The sequence below is a fragment of the Anser brachyrhynchus genome (genome assembly GCF_964034855.1).
Source record: "Anser brachyrhynchus genome assembly, chromosome: 5".
Classification (NCBI taxonomy): domain Eukaryota; kingdom Metazoa; phylum Chordata; class Aves; order Anseriformes; family Anatidae; genus Anser; species Anser brachyrhynchus.
Window position 1 is genome coordinate 35165641 of NC_137699.1, and position 21878 is coordinate 35187518.

At 47.4% G+C, this 21878-nt stretch overlaps 2 protein-coding genes across 5 annotated transcripts in view; one reads left to right on the forward strand and one right to left on the reverse strand.

Moving 5' to 3' along the window:
* Positions 1 to 3895: 3895 nt before the first annotated feature.
* Positions 3896 to 4969, reverse strand: INAFM2 (InaF motif containing 2). Its single transcript, XM_080593781.1, has one exon. It carries the CDS (start codon positions 4762 to 4764, stop codon positions 4294 to 4296), a length of 471 nt encoding a protein of 156 aa, XP_080449907.1. The 5' UTR covers positions 4765 to 4969; the 3' UTR covers positions 3896 to 4293.
* A 1096-nt stretch (positions 4970 to 6065) lies between these two features.
* The window catches only part of PLCB2 (phospholipase C beta 2), a 62989-nt gene continuing 47176 nt past the window's right edge, over positions 6066 to 21878 (forward strand). For 2 of the 4 annotated variants that reach the window (XM_080593752.1, XM_080593755.1), the window contains exons 1-4: positions 6066 to 6180; positions 16158 to 16307; positions 17137 to 17188; positions 17617 to 18508. In XM_080593752.1, the coding sequence (XP_080449878.1) occupies positions 18425 to 18508 (84 nt within the window). In that variant the 5' untranslated portion in view covers positions 6066 to 6180; positions 16158 to 16307; positions 17137 to 17188; positions 17617 to 18424. Of the gene's footprint in view, positions 6181 to 16157; positions 16308 to 17043; positions 17189 to 17616; positions 18509 to 21878 lie in introns of all 4 variants that reach the window. The other 2 variants (XM_080593753.1, XM_080593754.1) reach the window with 2 other exon arrangements.

Here is a 21878-nt window from a genome sequence, read left to right on the forward strand (position 1 = left end):
ATGCTGGGGGAAAAGGTAGCTTTTAAAAGGTGAAAATGTGAGCCAGCTGCTGGAGCACATCACATGCTCCAGTAACTTTTTTCCAGCTATTTCCCTTCCTTCTGGTTCCTCTGCACGCGAGTTATATCAACGCGCTCCATGAACAAATTGAACTCAATGGGACAAGACTAGCATGCACAGACAGATGGGCAAGTATTGTATGTCAACAGATAGGTGTAAGCCCAAAGGCATCTACACACAAGGAAAAAAACAGAAGCTTTAAAGATATCCTCTGATCTAGAGGCACCTTTGACTGGACATCATTAACTAACTCTTCACCTGTTGCTCCTTTTAGGCAGCACTTCCTTTTGACTCGGCTTGCAGTTTAAGTCCTTCTGTGAGGATCTAAGCAGATGCAGCGTAGCACAGGTGCTAGAGGGTATTAGTTTAGTTTTCTCACATGAAGTCTGATTCCTCGCTTGTGAGACCCTTCTCAGCCAGAAAGGAAAAATAGAACATGACCTGGTCTTTTTTTCCTCCATCCTCTTAAGCAATTACTGTGACTAGGAATTGGAATATTAAAGCTACTGTGTCATTTACTTTCTACTGACACTTGACAATGATGTATTGTGTCAGTGCAGTTCAGAACCACGCTGCACCTGAAGCACAAATATGCAGTGACTACTGTGCCGCAAACTTTTCAAGGCTTAAAGAACAAAAATCTGGGATTCATACCCTGAACAATGAACCCAAAACTTAAACTGCTGCGGAGAAGTTGGCATTACAGAATCATTAGTGCTTTTAATCAATAAAAAGCTCAAGGGCAAAAAAAAAAATGAGTAGATATCACTAGTCCTGCCATATCCTTAGAACCATCGTTCCTTTACAGGAACATCCCATAGTGAGAGGCTTTGATGCTCCTGTTAACATCCTTATACTCCCTCAAGGAAAGGGCCTAAGATTCAACGCTGGGCATTTGACTTACCTTCATCCAAACTGCCTTTCAGACAGCTCCCTTTCACAGATCTGCGCACACACTGGAAACAGACACAGTTCTGCTGGCAAGGAACACACAGGACAGCATTTGTGGAAAGGGATCAGTCTTGCCAACAATTCCAAGGAAATAACATCACAAATTGCAATGTTAGTGATTTCTATCTAGGAAACAACATAAAAGCCTGTGCCTTATCTCACCTGATGCAATTACAGTGGTTAGAGAAACACTTACCTACTTCAGTGACTTCCCCCAGTCCTACCAACAGAAGCAATAAAGGGAGAGACCAATATAATGCAACAGATAACAACATGGTCTGGCTTCTTAAATTTCAGGTTTAGCCAAGACTGGTGACTGCACCACTTCATGGCACTAAAAGTGTGTTCAAGTTGCAGATGACTGTTTCAGTACAACTGCGACCTAATGCAAGAACTCACAGCACTGAATGACAATCCAGCTGTTATCTCTTGCAGCCAACCTACCTTCCCCCAAAAATATTTTAAAAATTCAGGGTACTAGGGATTAACTTACACATAGAAACCAATCCAGACAAGCCATTTTGATTACTAAAAGTACTTATAAAGTGCACTTAGCCACCGATTTCTTGGACAGTCTGCCGTGAAGAGTATAAACAAGCACAACTATGGGCTCATTGAAGGCAGACAACAGCATAATGTCCTCCTGAGGACTTCAATTCCCAGCTGGGAAAAGGACATAGAAGAGATTTGAGCTGAAAAGCTTAGGTCCAGAAGGGCTTTCCAAAACACTGTTCAAATTACAAAATCTTCCTAGCCATTAATTAGGCCAGCAGTTTGAAATCATTCTGTACCTTTACAAGCCAAAATTTCCCCTTGCACACCTGGTACAGCAGTTGTGAAGTAACAGGATGCTCCACAGCCAGTTGTAACAGGTACAGGAATAAGTGTTTCACTTAAATCACAATTTGTCAGCAGAGAAGATACAGAAGCAGCCTGGAAACTCAAGCCTGCACTTTCATAGAGGAAAGAGAACAACCGCAGCCCTCTTAATTCTGGCTAACCAACTATTTTCAGCACCAGAAAGGGAGGCAAAAATCACCAGTGGGTCTATTCCCTCTAAAAAGCAGATCTGAACACAACCCCACTGTCCTGCAGATCCTCTGCCACCAAAACCACAAACCAGGTGAAGAGCTTTAAGTTGTTACAGCTCCTGAATACAAGGCATCCCTCCACAGTTACACATGACAGGTTGGAAGAGGGCAATGCAGCCCATTTAATTCAATTCACTTCCTCTTCCATCTGCTCTAGGCAGCCATGCCCCATTAGTCTTCTGAGAGCAAGAGGAAAAATGCCAGAGTCTACGTACATCCACTGTACATCAGATGCACTGTTCAGAGCCACTACAGACTCACCAGTTCTGAGCTGCACACCAGCACCAGAGAAATCCTTGTCTCTGTATAATTCCACCCAGCTGTATCTTTAAAGACAGTTTTAACAATTAAACACAAGCTCCCTTCCAGAGACGCTTCCCAACTGGTTCTGCATTTAGTACTAGAGCCAAGAAACAGACTAAATTCAACTGGCACCTGCTTTGTTTCTGCTTTGCCCATTCCCCTCTTAGGGAGCTGCAGTAAGCCTTGGACTCTACCACCAGATGTAGATATGGAAGACAGCAAACAGCATCATCACCAGGAGCCAGAGCCACTGCATGCATGCTGCAGCCCTATGAGCAGGTATCAGTATGTCACAGACCAAACTGCCAAGGGAACAAAGTCACTCACTGCTACAGAATGAACACGCATGGGGCTAAACCCAACCAACCATCTGGACACAGCCACAAAACAGAGTCCTGCCACTACAGTGGATAAATAGGAAGAGCTTACAAGCAGCTCTGGAGGTTGCAGTGTGGAAGGGCAGCCACCTGATACAGCAGCAGCTTGGGACTTTTCAGCTCCTGCACCGCTTCTTGCTTACTTCTACTTGCCCCGCAGAAAGGTGGCAATGATCACACATGCACTTTTGTTTAAAATGACTTAAGCATGATCTTTTTTCCTTCTTACCAGCTAGTCTCCTTTTTTAGCAGAGTAACAGCGTACAGGCTTGCCTGCATGCTGTCCAAAAAGCTGTATAAAGGTGGAAAAATCACACCAAAGCCACTGAAGCAGGTCTAGCACCACCACAGGTCCACAGCATACTGATTTAGCAGCAATTTGCACCCTCAGCTCAAATAAAACAAGAGTGACGTATATTTTACAGTACCTATGTGATTTGTACAACTGAAATACAACACATCAGAGCACAGTTTTCATCCTCAGCAGAGGCAATCTGAGCTCCAAGGATCATTTCACAGGGACACTGAATAGCTTGGCAGTCTAACAGTTAACTCATTCAACCAAAACCATCAATCTGAAGAGCAGCTGCTCGGCATGACACAGGTCTGGCAGCTTCCTAGCTGAGAGCCCACATCCTACAGCCATTAAACATCACTCTTTGGCACCCATCATCAATGAGCAGAGCCAGGCAGATCACCCTTGAAGGCTACACAGCAGGCAAACATCATGTTCTGAGTAAAGCCTGCTCAGCGCATGGCAGGCTAGCACAGACCTACCTCCTGTTGGCCCTGGGGTGCCAGCGAGGTGCCATGCCCAGCCTGCAAGCCCAGCCAGCCCACTCAGGGCACCGGGCACCTCGCACCACCAGCGCCCACCTGCTCCCATTGGGAAAGCTCAGACCTTCTCTCATCACCAACGCTGCGACTGGCGGGAGCTGGGCACACGCGGAGGTTTCTCCTAAGGAGACCAACGACAAATAAAAGCAACAACACGGTATGTCAGAGCTGCCCGTCGCAGCAGGCAAGTCGTTTTTGCTACCCAGAGTCCTTCCACTCATCCCCATCCTCCCCCCCCAGCCCATCGCCAAAGAGAACATGCTGTGTTACAGAGACTTTCATATTGGGAAAATATTTTAATATAGTAAACAAGTCAATTTACCTCTTCACATCTTTTTAAATAAGTTTATGCTCATTGGCTAAACAAAACTTGGTACTTAAACAACGGGTTACAGCCTCTAAAACCATTTTGTTCCCGGCTGGTCCTGCCAACAGCGACAGACTTCGGGCACCACCGGCATCCTCTCACGGTAACAGCCGGGCGCCAGCAGCGCGCGAGTCCAACGCGGGTTCGGAGGGAGAAGCCAGCCCAGAACGAAGCCACGAACCCCCCCCCCCCACCATCTTCGGAGGACCAATTTCGGGGAGGGGGGAGAGAAGGATGTCCCGCAGCCACCGTCCTCCAGCGGTCAGCCTCCAGCGCCCCCACCCCGGGCAGCCTCGGCGGGGGCTCCTCAGGGGGGGGCGCCGCCTCCGTGCGACCCCGGCGGCAACGCGGGGTCCTTGGCAGGGCCGGCAGGAGGCGACGTGGGGGCGGCAGAAGCAGCAGCAGCAGCATCGGTCGGGGGTGGCGGTGGCTCCTCCAGGCCTCCCCCCGCCTGGGCGAGGCCGCCCCGCGCCGCTGCCTCCTGCGTGGCCGCGAGAGGCCGCGGGGCGGCGGAGCCGGGGCCGGAGCTGGGCGGCGGGGAAGCGTGGGGCTGCGAGGAGGAGTTGGCGGCGGGGCCGGCGCCGCCGCGCACCGGCTGCCAGATGAGGCTGTAGTAGACGGCGAGGACGATGGCGGCCAGCGAGACGGACAGCACGTAGGCCAGCACGGTGGCCAGGCGCACCCACTTCTTGTTGGTTTTGGCCGCCATGCGCGCCTTCTTGTCCCCGGTGTAGGTGGCGGGCTTGCCCCGCTCCGCCCCGGCCTCCTTCTCCTTCATGGGGGCCCGGCCCTTGGCCCGCTGCTCCACCGACCCCTCCGTGGTGGGGACTCTAAGCCGCCGGCCGCCGCCGCCGCCTCCTCCTCTTCTTCTTCCTCCCCTCAGGACATGGCGCTGCCGCCGCCCCGTGCCCGCGCTGCTCGGCCGGCTCCGGCAGCCGCCGCGGGGCGGCCCTAAAAGCGGCGGCACCGCCCGCAGGAAGGGGAGGAGGGAGCGGGGGTTTGGGGGGGCTGAGCTTAAAGGGCTGATGGCCACCTCCTCCGTGCCTGCTGACCCCCCCCCCCTCAGGGGGGCTTTGGTGCTGGGGGAGCGTGGGGGTGTTTTGGGGAAACAGCGCTATGGGGTGGCTGTTGGGGTGGGTGCTGCCCCCCCCAGGCAATGCTGTGATGCTGTTAATTGTAGAGTCATTAAAGCTGGAAAAGCCCTCCAAGATCATCTGGTCTAACCACACCCCTACCATCAATTTCCCCACTAACCCACGTCCCTAAGCACCAGGTCCAACCTTTCCTTAAACGCCCCCAGGGATGGTGACTCCACCACGTCCGCGGGCAACCTGTCCCAATGCCTGACTGCTCTTTCTGAGAAGAAATGTCTCTTAATTTAACCTGAACCTCCCCTGGCACAACTTGAGGCCATTCCCTCTAGTCCTATTACTAGTTATCTGTGAGAAGAGGCTGACCCCCAGCTCCCCACACCTTCCTTTCAGGTAGCTGTACAGAGCAATAAGGTCTCCCCTGAGCCTCTTCTTCTCCAGACTAAACGCCCCCAGTTCCCTCAGCCGCTCCTCACAGGACTTGTGCTCCTTCACCAGCCTCACAGCCCTTCTCTGGGTACGCTCCAGGGCCTCGATGTCCTTCTTGTGCTGAGGGGCCCAAAACTGAACACAGCACTCAAGGTGCGGCCTCGCCAGAGCAGAGTACAGGGGGACGATCACCTCCCTGCTCCTGCTGGCTGTGCTGTTCCTGAGACAAGTCAGCAGTTTTTGGAGAGGCTGTTTTAGTGCCATTCTGGTTGGGCTGACACCAAACTTGCTGAAATAATCCAAAGTGGAGTTACAGCTGGTGAGATTTGGGTTGACCTTGCTCTCTGCGTGTTATTTCCCCACAAAAACATTTTATCAGCTTATTCTGAAGGCAGCTGAAATGCTGTTCCAGGGTATGGATTAGCTTTTTTTTTTTTCTTTTTTTTTTCTTCTTCTTCTTCTTTTTCCCTTTACGGTGCAAGATGTTTACTTCTCAAAGGGTTACATTGTGCTTTTTATAATCATTGTCTTTTCTTCCCTCCCATCAATCTTGGGGTAGCCAGGTGTGATGCACCTGAAATCCTTTTGTCTACAAGGAGTTGCAGTTGTAAAAGAGGCTTATGGCAGCTGAAGAGAAGACCATCACCCAGAAAGACCTCAGAGGAAGGGAATGAGTGAGTTTTGAGTTTACTATAGCATTCTGCTTTTCCCTTTAATAACAAGATAAAAGCTGGAGGGCTGTGAGAGAAGGGGAAAACCTCCAGCTTTTTGTAGGAAAGAAGCAAGGAACTTGCAGCTCTGAGGAAGACTATTGGGGATAAGGATTAAGATGGAGTAATTTCAAAGCAATTAGAGTTCTTGCCAAATGTGGATTGCATTAACTAAAAGCTCTATTGCATGCATGCGTAAGGGTGGCATTGTAGTGACAATCTGTACCTGCTGACTCCCAGCGCTTTCCTCATTAACCTGGTTATGGTTTCTCGTAACCATAAGGTGGGCATGGCAGTGTCCAGCAGCAAGGGGAGCCTTCTGAAAGGGGCTATGAAACACCTCGTTAAGGGACACTGGATGGCTCTGGCTGATTGTTCTTAGAAGGGTGAAGGAATCTGGGGCTCTAAACAGTCCATCAAGGTGTGCTGATTTTGGTAACAGTGCAGCTGCCTGGCTGTAGTATATGTTTTTATCTCCTTGGCTGATCTGCTTTTGGGGAGGGAGAGCTGCTATGCAGTCATGGGATGTTCTGTATACACACCCTGCTCCTGTGTGGAGGGAAGGGCTAAAGGGTGTGATGCTGCTAGCTGCTTTTGGAGACCCTGACAGTTTTTTGCATGCTGCTTGTCTAGTCCATGTTGTTATCTTGCATTTTAAATCTGTCCTTGAAGATCTTATATCATTCCTTATTATTTAACTTTAAACCTGTTGTAATGTCTAGAAGTTGGCAGACAAAATTGAGAGTTGGTGTTGCTAGTTATTCCAATGTATAGTATGTTGACTTTGTTTGTTTGTGGGTTTTTGGTTTTTTTTTTAGAAAAAAAGATGTTTAAACGAGTCAGCAGGTTGATACAAGAAACAAAGGGACTGAATGTAACAACGAGCTGGTAGGGGCCAATGTACTAATGAGTGGTTACAGCTGCATGCTTTAGTCTTATATCCCCACAGTCAGATTCCCCTCTCCTGGGAAGGAAACAAATTTTTAATCTGTGCAAATATTTGTGGCTTTTTCACTGGTGGTTTTTTTTTTTCCTCCTCTGCTCATTGAAAGTCAGTTTTTAAATCTAATAGTTAATAGTGCTCCTCTTCCATCAATGGAGATCTTGGCAGACTAGATTTGCTAAGGATGTGCTGTGGAGTTGTAGAAGCAGTCCCAGCAAAGGTACTGTGTAGTGTGATTGGGATCCAACTACACCATGTACCTCTTGAATGTAGATTCTAGGAGCAACTGAAGCTGCTTCAGCTAGAAGCTGGGGCAATAGACAGCTCAGCATGTTATTCTTTCCTGCCTTCTCACCTCTTTTGCTCCTCTTCCTTCACTCTTCAGGACTATGGATATGCAGTTTTAAAACTGAACTGTGTTGCTCTTGAGATCGTGCCTTGAACCTGGTGTCTTCATCTCCCCGCTGCATTTATTCGTTGCTTATTTAGGGCATGATGTGCCTTTGGGTTGCAGTGAAGACTTAGCCTTCATAATTTCACCACAGTATCAAAGAAAATCAGTGTTCTTAAGGCACTCTCCTCTCTGCCAAGCCCTCTGCTGCCTCTGCTCTGAATAAGACAAGAGATGTGTTGGTAAAGTACTAATTCTTGTTGGCTTTTGCTGTAATCAGGGGGCGAGCCTTTCTTTTTGCTGTGAAGAAATGGGTGTGAGTTTCTCTCCAGGTCCTTTTGTTCAAGTACAGGCAGCTGCCAGAAGGCATGTGCCTTCTGTTCCTAAACTTAGCTCCTTGCTAACAACTGCTTTAAAGGCAAATGAGAGCCAGGAAGCCAGGGCTGCAATAAAGATATATTCTTTGTCCTCTGGGTTTCAGCAAAAATGCCAAACTGTGCATCAAACAGCCTCCTGTGGTGCAGAAATAGAGCTCTGGGGGTAGAGCACAGAGAGGTCTTGTGAAGTCAATGAATGCATCAGACTAGATGAAACTTGCAAATTAGTCCTCTCTGAGATTTTGCCTTGAGAACACAAGAGGGATCACTTTCCTGAGGGGAATGAAGGGCGTGTGGTGCACCCTGTGACTGGACCTGCCAGCAGAGGAGAGCTGTGTAGCCCTTGGACATCCAGCCTTTGTCCCAAGCCGGTTCAGACGCTGTACCCTTCAGGGTCTGATTGTGTAAAAGCTCCTCTAATTTTTTACTTTGCATGTCTGAGGGTCCTCTGGGAGACTCATCTTCTTATGAGTCTGCTACTCACTGCCCTATGCCTGTGTTTAGTTGAAAATCCCAGTGTCAAAACCTATTATTGAAGATTAGGTGCTCCACCCCCCCAACTGAACAGCAGTGCTTGAGTTCTGCAGCTGCCTGTTGCAGTGGGATGAGTGTTTGCTCTACAAGGGCCCCGGAAGGATGTAGCTAAATAAACTTGTATTATTGATTTTCAATGCTCAGAGTCAGCGGATAGCATCTAGTGCTTCAGGACAGAGAAGACTTAATTATGGGAAGATCATTGGCCTAAGAAATTACCTCTGTACAGACCTTGTTTCTGAGAGCAGTGGAGCACTGGAGTGGATTGCCTGGGAGGTTGTTGAGCCTCCGCTGTTAATGGAGGCCTCCTGAAGCTCTCTGAGTTAATGTCTGTCAGTGCTGATAAGTCACAGCTGATCCTGCCTTGGGACAAGGGATGGGCTGCAGGGCTTCCTACGGTCCCATTGTTCCTGTGCTTTTGGTTTAATGAAGAAGCTCTTCTGCCTTCCCTTCCCGTGCTCAGTCCTTGGGAGGCAGTTGGATGTGACACCCTACAAATGATCAGCTTGCTCTGGGAGGTGTGCGTCTTGGTCACTGCACTTATGCTAGCTTGCGTAACTCAAAAAAATAATAATTCAGTACCATGACACTGTCCAATCCCTCTTCTGAACTCTAGCCCTGGTTTTTGTTCTTGGTGCCTGCCCCTATCAGCGTGACTTCTGCAGGTAGATTACAGACCTTTTATTGGTTGTAAGGACGTAGTGTTGTTATACAGTGTTCTTGGTCACATTTGTGAGTTGAGAAGGGGAGAGACAGATGAAGCCTGCGACTGTTTAAAGGACAGAATAGATATGTTTAAATCCACCTCTTTCTTGGCTGAAGTTCTTGAGCAAATACTTTGCTAGGCTTGAGCCTTCTGTCATGCTGAACGTCTCTGCCCTTGTTAGGGGGCAGTCTTTCGGACTCAGCTGTCCACTCTTCTAAAGGAAGTAAGCCTGATTTTACACTGTTGTTCCCATCTCGTTTGAAGCCTGCAGGGAATCTGATTCTGTTCCTCTCTGGCATTTTTCCTACCACACTTCAAAATCTTCTGTCTTATGTAGGAAGGTGCTACTTCTCTCTCTTGTTAATCCAGTAACAGACTGGGGGGAGGCTGGGGATGTTCTTTTAATTCCTTCACCTTCTGATTTAGCTGTAGTAAGTTTGCACAACCCACTGTCTTGCACTGACTTGGAAAGCAATCTGCAGAGGTTATGAGATGGGTGGGAAAGATTGTAAAAGTGATGCTGGATTTGAGATATAACAGTGAGATCTGGTTTTGCTCAGGGTAGGGGCCCTGGGCAAAAAGCTCCTGGTAGCTCAGGGCAGTGGTGCACCAACAGTTCAACCTCATGTCATCAATCTGGTGAGCTGTCTTATTCTGTCATCTATGTACCATAAAGACGATGTCCTGCTTGTAGGAGAGCTTTGAACAGTGAACATGCTGTGGGAAAACACTCTAGATTTATGGGAAAAGGTATGTCTGAAAAAGATTCATTGTTTTGTTTTTAATGCTTAGAAACTCCTGTGAGTAGATGATGGTTCAGGCTCTGGTGTGGGGAGAGCTGCTTGGCTAGCTTTATAACAGGTGCTCAAAAAACTGCAGAAGCTCTGCTTTTGTTTAATTTACTGTCAAGTGGATACAGAACTCAGAGAGCTTTCTGACGGCATGGGAGTTCTCCAAGATAACATGAATTCTCTTTGGCTTGTTGTTTTCACGACACATTTCTGAAACTGAAAAAAAGGCTGACAAGGGTGGCTTGACAGTGCCCTGGGCATTCACCAGAATAAGAAACTCCACCATTTGCTTGAATGTTAAGCTCTAGTCCCAGGGGTTCCCAGCACTCTGAGCTGTAGGTTTCACAAATGGAGTTGTGGAGGGAAAAGTTGCACTCATTTCACCAAGTATGGGGGCACTAAGAGAGGGATTTTTTTTTCTTTTCTTTTCTTGTTCTTTTTTTTTTTTTAAATAAAATCTCTTTGGGTGTGAACTTGTGCTGTCTGTATAGGTTGTGACTATAAACACAATCTCTGCAGGAATCTAGAGTCACAAATCAGTGCTGCTTATTGCCAGGAGGAAATGTGTATGTGTGCATACACCCACACAGACTTAGCATCCGAATGCAGTTCTTTGGGCTGCATTTCGAAAATAATCACCATTTTTCAAGCAGTAGGAAAGTGATTAAGGGCCATGTAACCTGACTGTGGATCTTTTCCTCTGATTTTCATGGTTTGTCCAAAGAAGCTGAACTTATCCACCTTTGTGTGGAGAATAAGTATGTATGTTTTTTCTCCCTGATACACACAGACATACAAATATGTTTATATTATTTGCACACGTGTATGTGTGGCAGACCCCTGGCAGAGCTTCTCTGAAAATGCAGCCTATAATGTTTGCAGAATGACAATACTTTATTCGGAGTTGCACTGACTTTTGATTGCCCCTACAAGCACTGGAACAGGATTTTCTAGGAAATCCATATCTGTAATCTCATGTTGCGGACATGAATCTAAAATGATGCTGGCTTAGCATGGGTTACAGCTGCTTCAATCCAGTATAGATGTTCTCCCAGAATAGAGAAGGGTGCTTTTTCACTAGTTCGTTGGTGCTTGATTGCTCCAGGGCTATGTCTGGCCCTCTTTAGGGCCAGAACTTAATGCAGCCAAGCTCTTGGTTTAGACCAAACAGCTTGTGCATTCTTCACAGTCAATTCGCCTTAGCTTAAGTTCGGGTCCTTGCCGAGTTACACTAAGGCAATGTGAAGTTTTAACTGTTTTAAAGATCCACATAAATGCTTTCATATATGGGGTTAGCATGGATTTTCACCCTACTTAAAATAATGTAGCTCTGAATGTGATAAAACTACTGTGAAATCAGGGAGCATTTGCTTGTGGAAACGTTCAGAAGCAGCCGTTAGCTTTTTGACTTCCTTTGTTTCTGTGTGCTGGGCTCCAGCAGCTGAATAAGGAAAATGTGCTGGACTTCTATTGATAACCCTGTGCAAGGGAGAAGACTACACTGAGTGAATTAAAATAGCAGCTTTTTCTGGAGCTGCACTCTTTTTCATTACATCTTACTGATTTCACGCTTGTGTCATCCTGGTTCAGGCTGTGACTGGAAATGGAGCTGTAAAGTCTTAGGAGAGTGACTGTTCTGATGCTTCCAGGGGCAGGAAGCACAAAAATCAGCATCAGAAGTCTCTGTCCTGCTGTGTTGTACACCTGTGAAAAAGGGGAAGACTTGTTGGTAATGAGCCTAAGCTGGGTTCTGTATTACTGCTGTTTTCTTCAGATAAACCTTGTGTTACAAACCACTGGCTATTCTGCTCAGGAAAATATTTATTCCAGATCCAATAGTTTGACAGTATCCACTCATCTGGATGTGTACGCTGCCAACAGAGGTGTCCAAGTCATTTTGGTTATGGTACAGTGTTATTACACGATTTCCTACAGACCACTATGCATCGTTATCAGCTGGAAAATACTACACAGGTCATGTAATCCTGGGGACCAACTGTGGCTCATTTACCCAGACCTTAAAGACCACAAATTGTGGACTGCAGGATGAAATCAACCCTGACATCTAACCCAGTGGTGTACGTGCTGAGTACTAACAGGTGGCCTGGGTCAGAGCTGATGTTAAAAGTTTCCTAGAGAGCTCTCTTCCAAGAGTCTGTAGTCATTTTGTATTTGCATGTTGCTTGTTCTCTGTCAGATAAATGTGATGAAATAACAAAAAAAAAGTTATAATTTTTTTTAACCTCTAGAGAGAAAGGAGGTAATTTAAAATGTAGTGCTGATTGCACTTGTCAGGACTAGAAAAGCTGTGTAAAAAGCGCAAATAAGCAAGGTAAGAAGGGCCTTTCCTGGTAAGGCAGGGAGATGAGTCCCTCAGAGGAGCAATGGAAGGATATGATGGCCATGCCATGTGTGTATTCATGTGCTCATCAGTCAGTGGCATGGGCCTCATCAATAATCCACTTGTGCGTACAGCAGGGTTGTGGCCAGCAATGATGCGTCAGTAGAGCAAACCTCTCCTTAAAAGCAAACAAAAGCAGGCTTCATCTCTTCAGTACCTGCTGTAAAACCCTCATCCCCTCCACAGATGATTATCAAAGACCAGTGCATGAGTGGGTTCTTGCCCCTTTAGCTTCAGACAGCTTTATTTCTCAAAAGGCCGTGGTGCCTTTTGAGATTTTTCAATAGCCTCAATGACACAGGCAGAGGTCAGTGAGAAACCTGAGAGCTGAAAGTGGTCCTTGGCCTGAAAAGCCTGCCAGTCTGATTTTTGTGCTATTCGCTTAAAACGGTGGAGGCTGTAGACCTGCTTGTTGACCTGCCTGCTTGTTGCTTTGCAGCCTCTGATGGAAAATACATTCTTAGCTGCAAGACAACTTGAGTACGTCGTTGTTTCACGAGAGTGTTTCACCTCAGAGGCAAAGTATTTGGCACGTAGTTTGCAAAGGCTGTTGGCAAGGAGTGGAATAGTGGGAGGTGAAGGCTGGGTGACACAGAACCCTTACTAAGCAGGTTCTTGGGTAGCAGGCTGAGGCTGATTTGACCTGGAGTCAGCTGGTAGGGGCAGTGCAAAGAAGGCTTAGAGCATGTCTTTTATTCTTTCATCCCTGAGCAGTGCTGTACTGGGGTGTAGTCTGGACTGGGAGCCTCAGTCTTTTGAATGGGATTCACTGGGACAGTGCCTTTCAAAGTCCGTGCATTGGGGCTTATGCGGACACAGGTGTCCAGGTGATGTATGAAACTTGCAGTGCACTTGCACTACTTTGTAGTCCTGTCTTAAAGTACATAAATTTATAACTCATGCAGGGTTGAGAGATCACTATGACAGTACTTATGTGTCTGGGTGTACCTCCCTGGGAGAGAGCAGGCAAAGGTGAACTCTGCACTGTCATCCAGTCTGTGCTGGATGACAAAAAGCCACCTGTGGTCTGAAGGCCACGTTACCTGCCTCAGCTTGATGTGAACCGTGCTGATAGCTCTCTGAATCTACACACACAGATGTACTTACTCTCAGGGAAGTGTGGATTCAATCCTCCCTCGAAGGCTAATCTGTTGCATTACCCTGGAAATCCAATATTAAGAGGCTGCCTCAGAACTCACTGAAGGGGAAGAGCCAAAACATGGTCAGTACCTGAGCCTACACCCAGGCTCTTGGTTGGGCTCTTGTCTGGATGGGGCAAGAACCACGCATCATGCCACTGCAGCTTGGTTTTTCTTGCACCCTGAACGTTTTGAGCAAAAGCTGTTGTGTATCAGAGGTAATTTTTCATTCTTTATTCCACAACGAAGACTGATGCTTCAGGAATAATAGTTTCTCAGATGAGAATGAGCATGATGACCTTAAAAATATTCTCCCATTCCCAGGACACAAGCATATCTCAGTGGTGTGTCACTTAAGGTGTTGACCCTGATCTTCAAAGCTCTCCGTGTTGCAGCTGAAATAATGTCTTGTTCTCTGTGATCTGCCCAAGGAGGCTGCGCTCTTCTGGACTTGACCTGTGTAGGTAGAAATAGCTGTTGTGGGATCTGACCATGTAAGTGGGAAAAAAATATGCCTAACCATGAGAAGAAGAGTGAGCTACGTCCAGGATGTAGAACCTAATTGACTGTGAAAAGCAAAATCAATGAGGATGTGAGTATGGCAGCAGGGTTACAACAATACTAAGGTCTCGATCAGGACTGGGAGTCTGCTGTGGCAGGCGGCAGACATCTATGGGAAGAGACAGTTTAAAGTTGAAATTAGTTGGGCTGGTACAGTGAAAAAGTTGAGATCAAGAGCAAAGGGGGGTCTTTGTCCCTCAGTATCATGATTTCCTGTTCATTACGCTGTACTGGAGATGAACAAAGGGGGCAATTAGATATTCTTGTTGCTCTGTTACTGCAAGGTAAGATAAGATTGACACATTTTGCCTACTATGCTGCTGCTCTTCATCCTTCTTGCTCTTCTGTTCATGACCTGTCTTGGGAAGTTTTATTCTTTTGGTTGTAATTCAGAATTGCATGGTCCCATCACCCCTGTGCAGTGATTACATTTGTATTGTAGTAGTGCATAGGATGCTTAAATTGTGTGTGATTCTGCTGGAAGCACTCAGTCAGCTGTGCAGTCTGGGATTTTGCAGAAAGCAATCAGAGTTGTAGGTGTAAGTGCTGCATGTGCCTGCTCAGTTTTGGATCTGGCCATGTCATGGCCATGGGTTTTTGTTTTTGTTTTACGCAAGACCTCACTGCTTTTACAGTGTGGCATCTGTGACCACTTGTCTTTCGGTGATGTAGCAGCCCACAGCCCTCTGATGTGACAGCACGGCTGTTGTAGATCAAGACGAAGAGTTGTGCTGTCAGCTGAGGGCTGTCATGAATCCTTGGCCTTTGTGGTTTGGGCTGAAAGCAGGACGGGCAGTATATCCTGGCACACACTCAGCAGTTCCCATCTCCAGGGATGGTGAGGATATGTTGGCCTTTGTGGTCCTAAGGGTGTCCTAAAGCCTTTCAGGAGTCCTGTGGCTCAGACTGCAGAATAGAAAAAGGACTAGTAAGATTAATTCAGTTTTGCTTGGCCATGAATTCATTACTGGTGTTTGAAGGTAATGCTATAAGGCTGTGTGTGTAATATCATAGCTCATTCAGCAGAGGACAGTATTGCACACTGCAAAGTATAATTATAATGGAGCAATGCTGGAAGAGATTTCTTACAGATTTCAGAAGAAGTGGGTGTGCTAGGAATGGGCTGGGGTTGAGGTTATAAAGGAATTTGCTAGAACTGAGGAGTCATCCAGTCAAGGTGGTTCAGGAGATAGTGTGTCTTAAAATCATTGTCTACAAACCTTATCTCTTAAAATCTCTGAAGGGTAATGCTGGCTACCTTGCCTCTGCGTGTACTTTGTGGGGGGTAGAGGCTGCTGAATAGGTAGGACAAAGGAGGTAAGAGAGTCTCGGGGGGAGGTGTGTGTGGGGGAAATGTTTGATATTGAAATTCTTGTAGTAGGTGGTGGGATGTAAAGTGGTGAAGGTAAAGGATGAAAGCAAAGGAGGTGCAGTGGATGTGGGATGGCTACAGACCAGGTGATGGTTTTGCAGGAGGGTGCTTAGAATAAATACTGCTCCAAGTGCTGTTGCTTCTGCCTGCTCTGATATCAGAGCTTTCAGCAGAGGGCAGGACTGTTTTATTCTATCGCTGTTCCATCAGCTGTCTCTTCATGCAAGAGGCAGAAGCTCTGACATAGAGCAAGGAGTGTGAAATAAGAGATAAGGTGCCTGGGTTATGCAAAAGGAAGTGAGCTTCAGCTGTAGTGACCATCTTAATGCAAGCAGGGGTCTTGGCAGTTGGTGTTGCAGTGCCAAGCAACCTCTCAAGACAGCTGCTGGCTTGGTTGCTTCTTCGTGTTTATTTATTATGTTATCCTTCAGGGAAAGCTCACTGTGAGTGACAAGCAAGTAAAGCCATGTCGTGGTTCTTGCTTCGGGTTTGTTGATGGGACAGAGAAAGCTGTTAAATGTACAGGTCTGAGAGAATGCAGGAGAGAAACTGCTGTTCTGGGGCACCCTGGTTCTGGCAAGAAGCAAACATTGCTTATGAAGTTATTATATTTGTGGTAAATACAGGGTGGCCACTGGAATCAGTTGCTGTGGCTGCCTTATTTTGCCTGCAGACTTCTGACAGCACCTGGTGGCAAAGCTCATCCCACGTTTTGCTTCTTCACAGCTGTGTTCTCCAAGGCCTGCCTTCAGTGCTTTGTGTTGCAGAGGATGGGAGGACTGGAGCACTCCTGAGCAATTTCGTCTGTTTCACAGCTGCTCCCTGAGTCAAAGACAAGCAGTCCTGGAACTGCTCTGGCCTTGCAGAAGGGATCAGGTGAGAGTAGCAAAAACTTTAACTCCTCACTGTAGCCTCCTGTGTTCCTGTGGGCTTTACATACCTATATAGCCTCAGGGTCTGTTCCTACACTATTTGTGAGAACAGAGGAAAAAAAAAACACTCATCAGTGCCTGGAGTTTCACTGAAATTTATGCCAAGTCACAGGCTGTTGCTGACATGTCTGAGCTCTTCCATCACAGCCTTTGGGATCTGGGCAGCCACTGTCATCTGCCACTTTGCTTGGGAGTAACAGCAGTCCCTGCGAAGGGGGGTTTGGTTGTGCTGCCATGGCTGGGCCTGCAGTGCCCCCTGCTCTCTCAGCTGGCTGCCAGAGCAGTCGGCACATGCAACTTTGACACACGTGCAAAGAAACTTAATACTGCAAGCGTGCCTTGGTTATGAGACTGGAGGTGATGCTTTCCTACGTCTCAGTCTCAGCCCTGACACTGAGCAACCACACTGATGGGTAAGCCACCTCCACTCTCTGTCATAATAAAATAAAGCTAACAGCCTTCAGCTTGGTAGACAATCCTTAGAGTACAGTGCCTTGCAAAATACGTTGGTAAATGCAGAAAACTCAATGGTAGCTGGCAGTGTAGACGCTCCCTTATTCCATGTTTGTCAGGCAGATAAACTCTTGAAAGAAAAGTACAAAGGATACGAGGTTTGCTCCGCGTTCTGTTTCTGCAGCATGAATCTGTCTGATAATTGCTGCCATCTTTGATTTTTACAGCTAGAGCACTTCCTGCAGGTCTATTTAATCTCCTTCCAATTTCTCTCCTCCCTCATGCCACTGACATTTGAAAATGCCTTCTGATTCCTTCAGACAGCCTGGGGAAGGATGACTGATCCACCTTCAACTGGCCTTGCTGAAGTGGGTAAGTTGAAGGTGGGAAGGCACGACAAAATTATGGAGCTAGCTCCCTTTGCACAGTATCTTTACTTGTTACAGTCTCCTTGCCCTTATAAACAATGGCAAGTGCCACACTATGACTTTCCTGGTAGGATTTCATCCTTGGCATCTTCTATGCAGATGGAAATCTTATTACAGCAAGTGCAGTACAGTTATCTCCACTTCTACTTAGTTCCATGGCTCTACCTTTTTGACTTAAATTAACCTTTCCCATTTCAGTACTTCACACAAGCCACTCTCCCTGTGGTTAGCCAGTACACTTCTGGCAGCAGAAGCTCCTTTTCTCCTCTGCTGTCCACGCTTAATTCCTTTTCTCCAAGTTTGGGAGCAGGGACTTGGTTTTGCACTGTTTGCCATTAACCTTCTGTTCCCCTTTCTGTCTCTTCCCTGCAGTTTCATTGTTATAGTCCCCACCTTACTCATCTTTATTATCCTGGGCTCCCAGAGGACCTGCAGTAGACCAAAGTGAATCTGGAGCATGTTGCAGTTCCTGAGTACTCTTGTGAAGGTTTTGTTTCATCTGCCTGTGAAATTTCCATCTGCCCTGCTGGTCCTTCTCGCTTTGAGACTAACATTCAGAAGAACCTGTAAAACAAAGAAAAAGGTTAGACGGGGCAGCGCAGCAAGCGGCCCCACAAATGGAGTCTACAGAACAAAGAATAAATTGTACGTGGTATTTGTCCTGTTTGCATGAAGGGGGCAGTCTGCTTGTAGCCAAACCCTGAGCTGTTCTGTAACCACATCTGCTGAAATAGTTTTGAGTGTCGACTGGCAATGCCTGCACTTTGTCAAAGAGAACATTTAAGGAAGTTCAGTTGCGGAAGTGCTACAAACCGTGTGCTTCACAAGCACAGCCCCGAGGAGTCGGTCCCTCCTGGAAAGACGGTGTGCGTGCATGTGTGCCCACGCGGGCATCTCCACTCATCGCAGGCTTCCCTCTAGGTGACCTTGGGCCGAGCTTCTCGTGCTTGTTTGGAGAGCTGTTGATTTACAATGCAGATTCGTCGGTCCTCGCCTGCCTGTCACTGCCCCTCCTAAATTTGGCCGGGATGTAAGAGGCTGTTTGCTTTCTGATGCCAACAGTGGAGATGGCAGAGAGCCTTGCCATGTGAGAGGCAGAGATAGAGGAGAGGGGGCCAAAGAGGAACAAACTGTGCTACTCCTATTGCTCCTTTTAGCTGAGGAGCACAGCTACGGGACAATGTCAATGCTTACTCCTGTCCTGCAGCCCCCGGAGGTGAAGGAGTATCTGTCCAAGGGCGAGCGCTTCATCAAATGGGATGATGTGAGTACTGGGGCTTTTGCTTCTCTAGATTGTAAGCATGGTGGCGGGGCAGGAGGTGGTGTGTTGCGGGCAGGGTTTGTGGCGGCCTGGGAGTGTGTATATTCAGTGGGGGGGGGATGTGGCACTGGCATACCTGAGAGCAGTGATGTCTGAGGAGGGAGAGTGAACTGAGGAGAACAGGAGAGTTGAGGGCCAAAACCGAAGGGCGTATATGTTGGGAGCTGGTGACGTGACTTCTGCATCTCTCGTTCTTGGGGTGGCCAGAAGTAAAGGAAGGAGTGTGCTGCTGGGTCTCAGTTCAGCAGGTGTAGGACCCCTGGGTCCTGCTTCTCTGTGCGAGCCAGTCCTCAGGAAGGCAGTCCCGCCTGGCAGCCTCCCCGGCCTGAGGCACACGCTGCTCTTGGACATGTCTGGGGAGCGTGAGGGGTAGGGTTTACTTGCTGCATGGGCTCTCCATGCTTTGCAGATGAGAGGCAATCAGATTCCAAGTTGCTTCCTCTTACAGCCCTGCTGCTGGAGGGGATCGGGGCGAGCCATATCCTTTCACGACTGCCTGGCTTGTGGGTCTGTGAGCTACCAAAAGTGCAATGGCCGAGCAGCCAGGGGCCTGGGCTTTAGCAGTGCTGGAACCTTGGTGGGTGCTGTAAAAAGCTGATTCTCTCCTCAGCTGTGTTCTCTTGTATCTTCAAAAGGCCTGGTTTGCAGCCTTTTGTTGTGAGGGGAAGAAAGCGTGGATCAGCAGAAGAGTTAATTTGGGTGTAATAGTTCCCCTCCTCGTTTTCTAAGAAGGCAAAGAGTATTTCCCCTAATGCCCACACGCCCAGGCAAGGCGATGGCAGCTGCCCATCCATCTCGTTTGGAGTTTGATCTGCGTGCCATTGAGCGTGAATCTTGGTAAGCCAGGGAGCAGGCCAGGTTATGATCATTCACCGAGATCTGGGGAAAGCATTTGATGTGGTGTTGCAAATGAGGTTCGTTAGAAGGAGCCTCCCACAGCAACACAGGAGGGATTAGTGCCTGCTTTTGTGGGCGTAAAACTGGAATAGAGTTTTAAGTCCCAAGGCAGTGCATGCGGGGGAGGTAGATCGCTTGTGTGCAGCATAAGCAGGGGTGGTCCAGTAGCACAAAGAAATGAAAAAGTAATGTAATATACTGCTGACAGGAAGGATGAATGCTGAAGTATACTTGTCGGAATATCACTGGACAATTATTCCACTAGCTCTCCATAAACGGGAAGATGACACCAGGTTTTGGTGGAAAGAGCAGCTCTCCCTTCCTTCCCAGCAGAGCCATCGCCTGTGGATTGCACTTGTGGCTGCTTTGCTTTTGGCTTCTGAGGATAACAGGAGCCAAACTTACCTAATCAAAGGCTGAGCTTTTCCAAAAATCGCTGCTGACTTTCTAAGCTCAGTCCAGGGGGATCACTTTCCCCAAAACTTGAAGTTGTTAAATACACTGGGAATTCCTGGGTTAGTCAGGTTCCCTTGAAGCCCAGGGTGAATTAAGCTGGACTTCCAAGACTCACAAAGTGTTTGTGGTTGCAACAGCAAATAGGAACGAGGGAGCTCAAGTCCCGTGTGGATTTTTGCCCAAGGTTTACAGACCTGTAAGCACTCCTGAAAAGGCTTCCTCTAATTACCGAATTTACAAACCTGATGTCCAATAATTAGAAAAGCCTTTAGGTGGTCTGTTCTGGTCGCATTGCTCCATCTCATCATGCTTTCCTACTCTACAGTTACAGCAGGCTGCAAAGGAAAATGGAAAGAGCTCCAGGCTGTTGGGTTGCTAGTGGAGGGTCAGAATTGGGTTGCCAGTGGAGGGTCAGAATAAAAACAGAGCTTCAGGGGTCATGGAACCTGCGTTAGTTTTATCGTCTGACTCTTTGAAGTGACCTGGCCATGCTGTTGGTAACAGGTTTGACCTCTTTCTACAGTAAATGAGGCAAAGGAATGAAGGTAGATCAGATTGGCTCCTTACATCACTGTAGTTTTGGGTAGCACTGAGGCCTTCACTGTACCCAGCAGGTTCTCGAGAAAAGCAAAAACACACTCCACCCCCTGCCCTGAACTTCTTGTACCTTATCCAGCATTTGTAATGTCTTCTCTAGAGAGTGCAATAGGATCCAGGCTAGGCTGGGTTCTTCTGACCTGTCCCCACTGAGTTAGCATGCAACATCTTGAGCTGTGGAGCAACTCTGCTGGGCCTTGTTTAGCATCCAATGTGCTGGGGCTGCCAACCAGACTAGGGAGAACCAGCTTGGGAACCCTTGCAAAATCTAAGGTTGAATGTAGTAGATGACTCTTAGGTGGAACAGATGTGTATGGATTTGGCTCCATGATGACTCTTAACCTTCTGAGTACAAGCAAAGATGTCTTCTATCCATTTAAGATTACAGAACCCACATTACAGGAACAGACAACGCTTGTTTTTTTTTTTTTTTTTGTCCTAGAACCGAATTCCACAGTGTGAGCAGCAGCCAGTTTGGCTGTGGGACTGTCTGCTGTGGAATTCACCATCTCCTTTTTTTGCCAAGGAGCCAACCCTGTAGTAGAGTATACCTGCACCCCACTGCCATCCATGTCCCTGATCCATCCATGTCCCCTGCCTTTTGGCAGTACTTATTGCACCCTCAACTTATTTTCAAGAAAGCTGCTTTGTAGGAGATAAGGTTTATCTAGAAACCTGGCGCAATATTTAGTAGCAGTAGAACAGTGCCTGTTTTTGCTCTTCATGGCATGAAGCCATGTGTTCAGAGAGCCAGCTGAGAGCTCTGGGAACATAGGCGTGATGCTGTGCAGATCAACATTGTCCCTAGTATAGTATGAGAAAGGCAGGGAGTGAAAGAAGAACATATGATGCATTATGGCATGGGCAGTTTACTGTAGTGGTCACAGCCCAAGAAGTATAATGAATCTGGAAATGGAGGTCCCTGGAAATAAAGATACGTTTTAGGGCAAAATATGAGTTCAATAGCAAACTGAAGAACCCAAGGCCAAATGACCAATACAATCTCCAAATTCCTTTACTGGCTTCAAGTCACTAGCTGAGTATTTCAACTTCCTGAAGTGAATTTGAAGCCTTCTCAGAAATGACTGATAGGCCTTGTGATCCTATCATCTCTACCACCAGAGGTCAAATGCAGTCAGGAGCCTGCTAGACTGAATGAGCAGATGGGCTGGCCGCAAGCAGCGGCACCACGCACTCTTTATCATTGTTTCCAAAGAGCTCATGCTAATTCATCTCTTAGCACAGGCTTGGTGTGAGATGGGGATGGGCATTGTGTTGGAAATGTCTGTGAAGTTGCCTTTAACTAAAAATGCAGAAGCAGCGTAATTATTCAGAGGCAAAGTATGCAACCTCGCAGCAGCCT

Bases quoted from the DNA above. Each gene is read 5' to 3' on its own strand.
- INAFM2 (XM_080593781.1), bottom strand. From the start codon at position 4,764: ATGAAGGAGAAGGAGGCCGGGGCGGAGCGGGGCAAGCCCGCCACCTAC.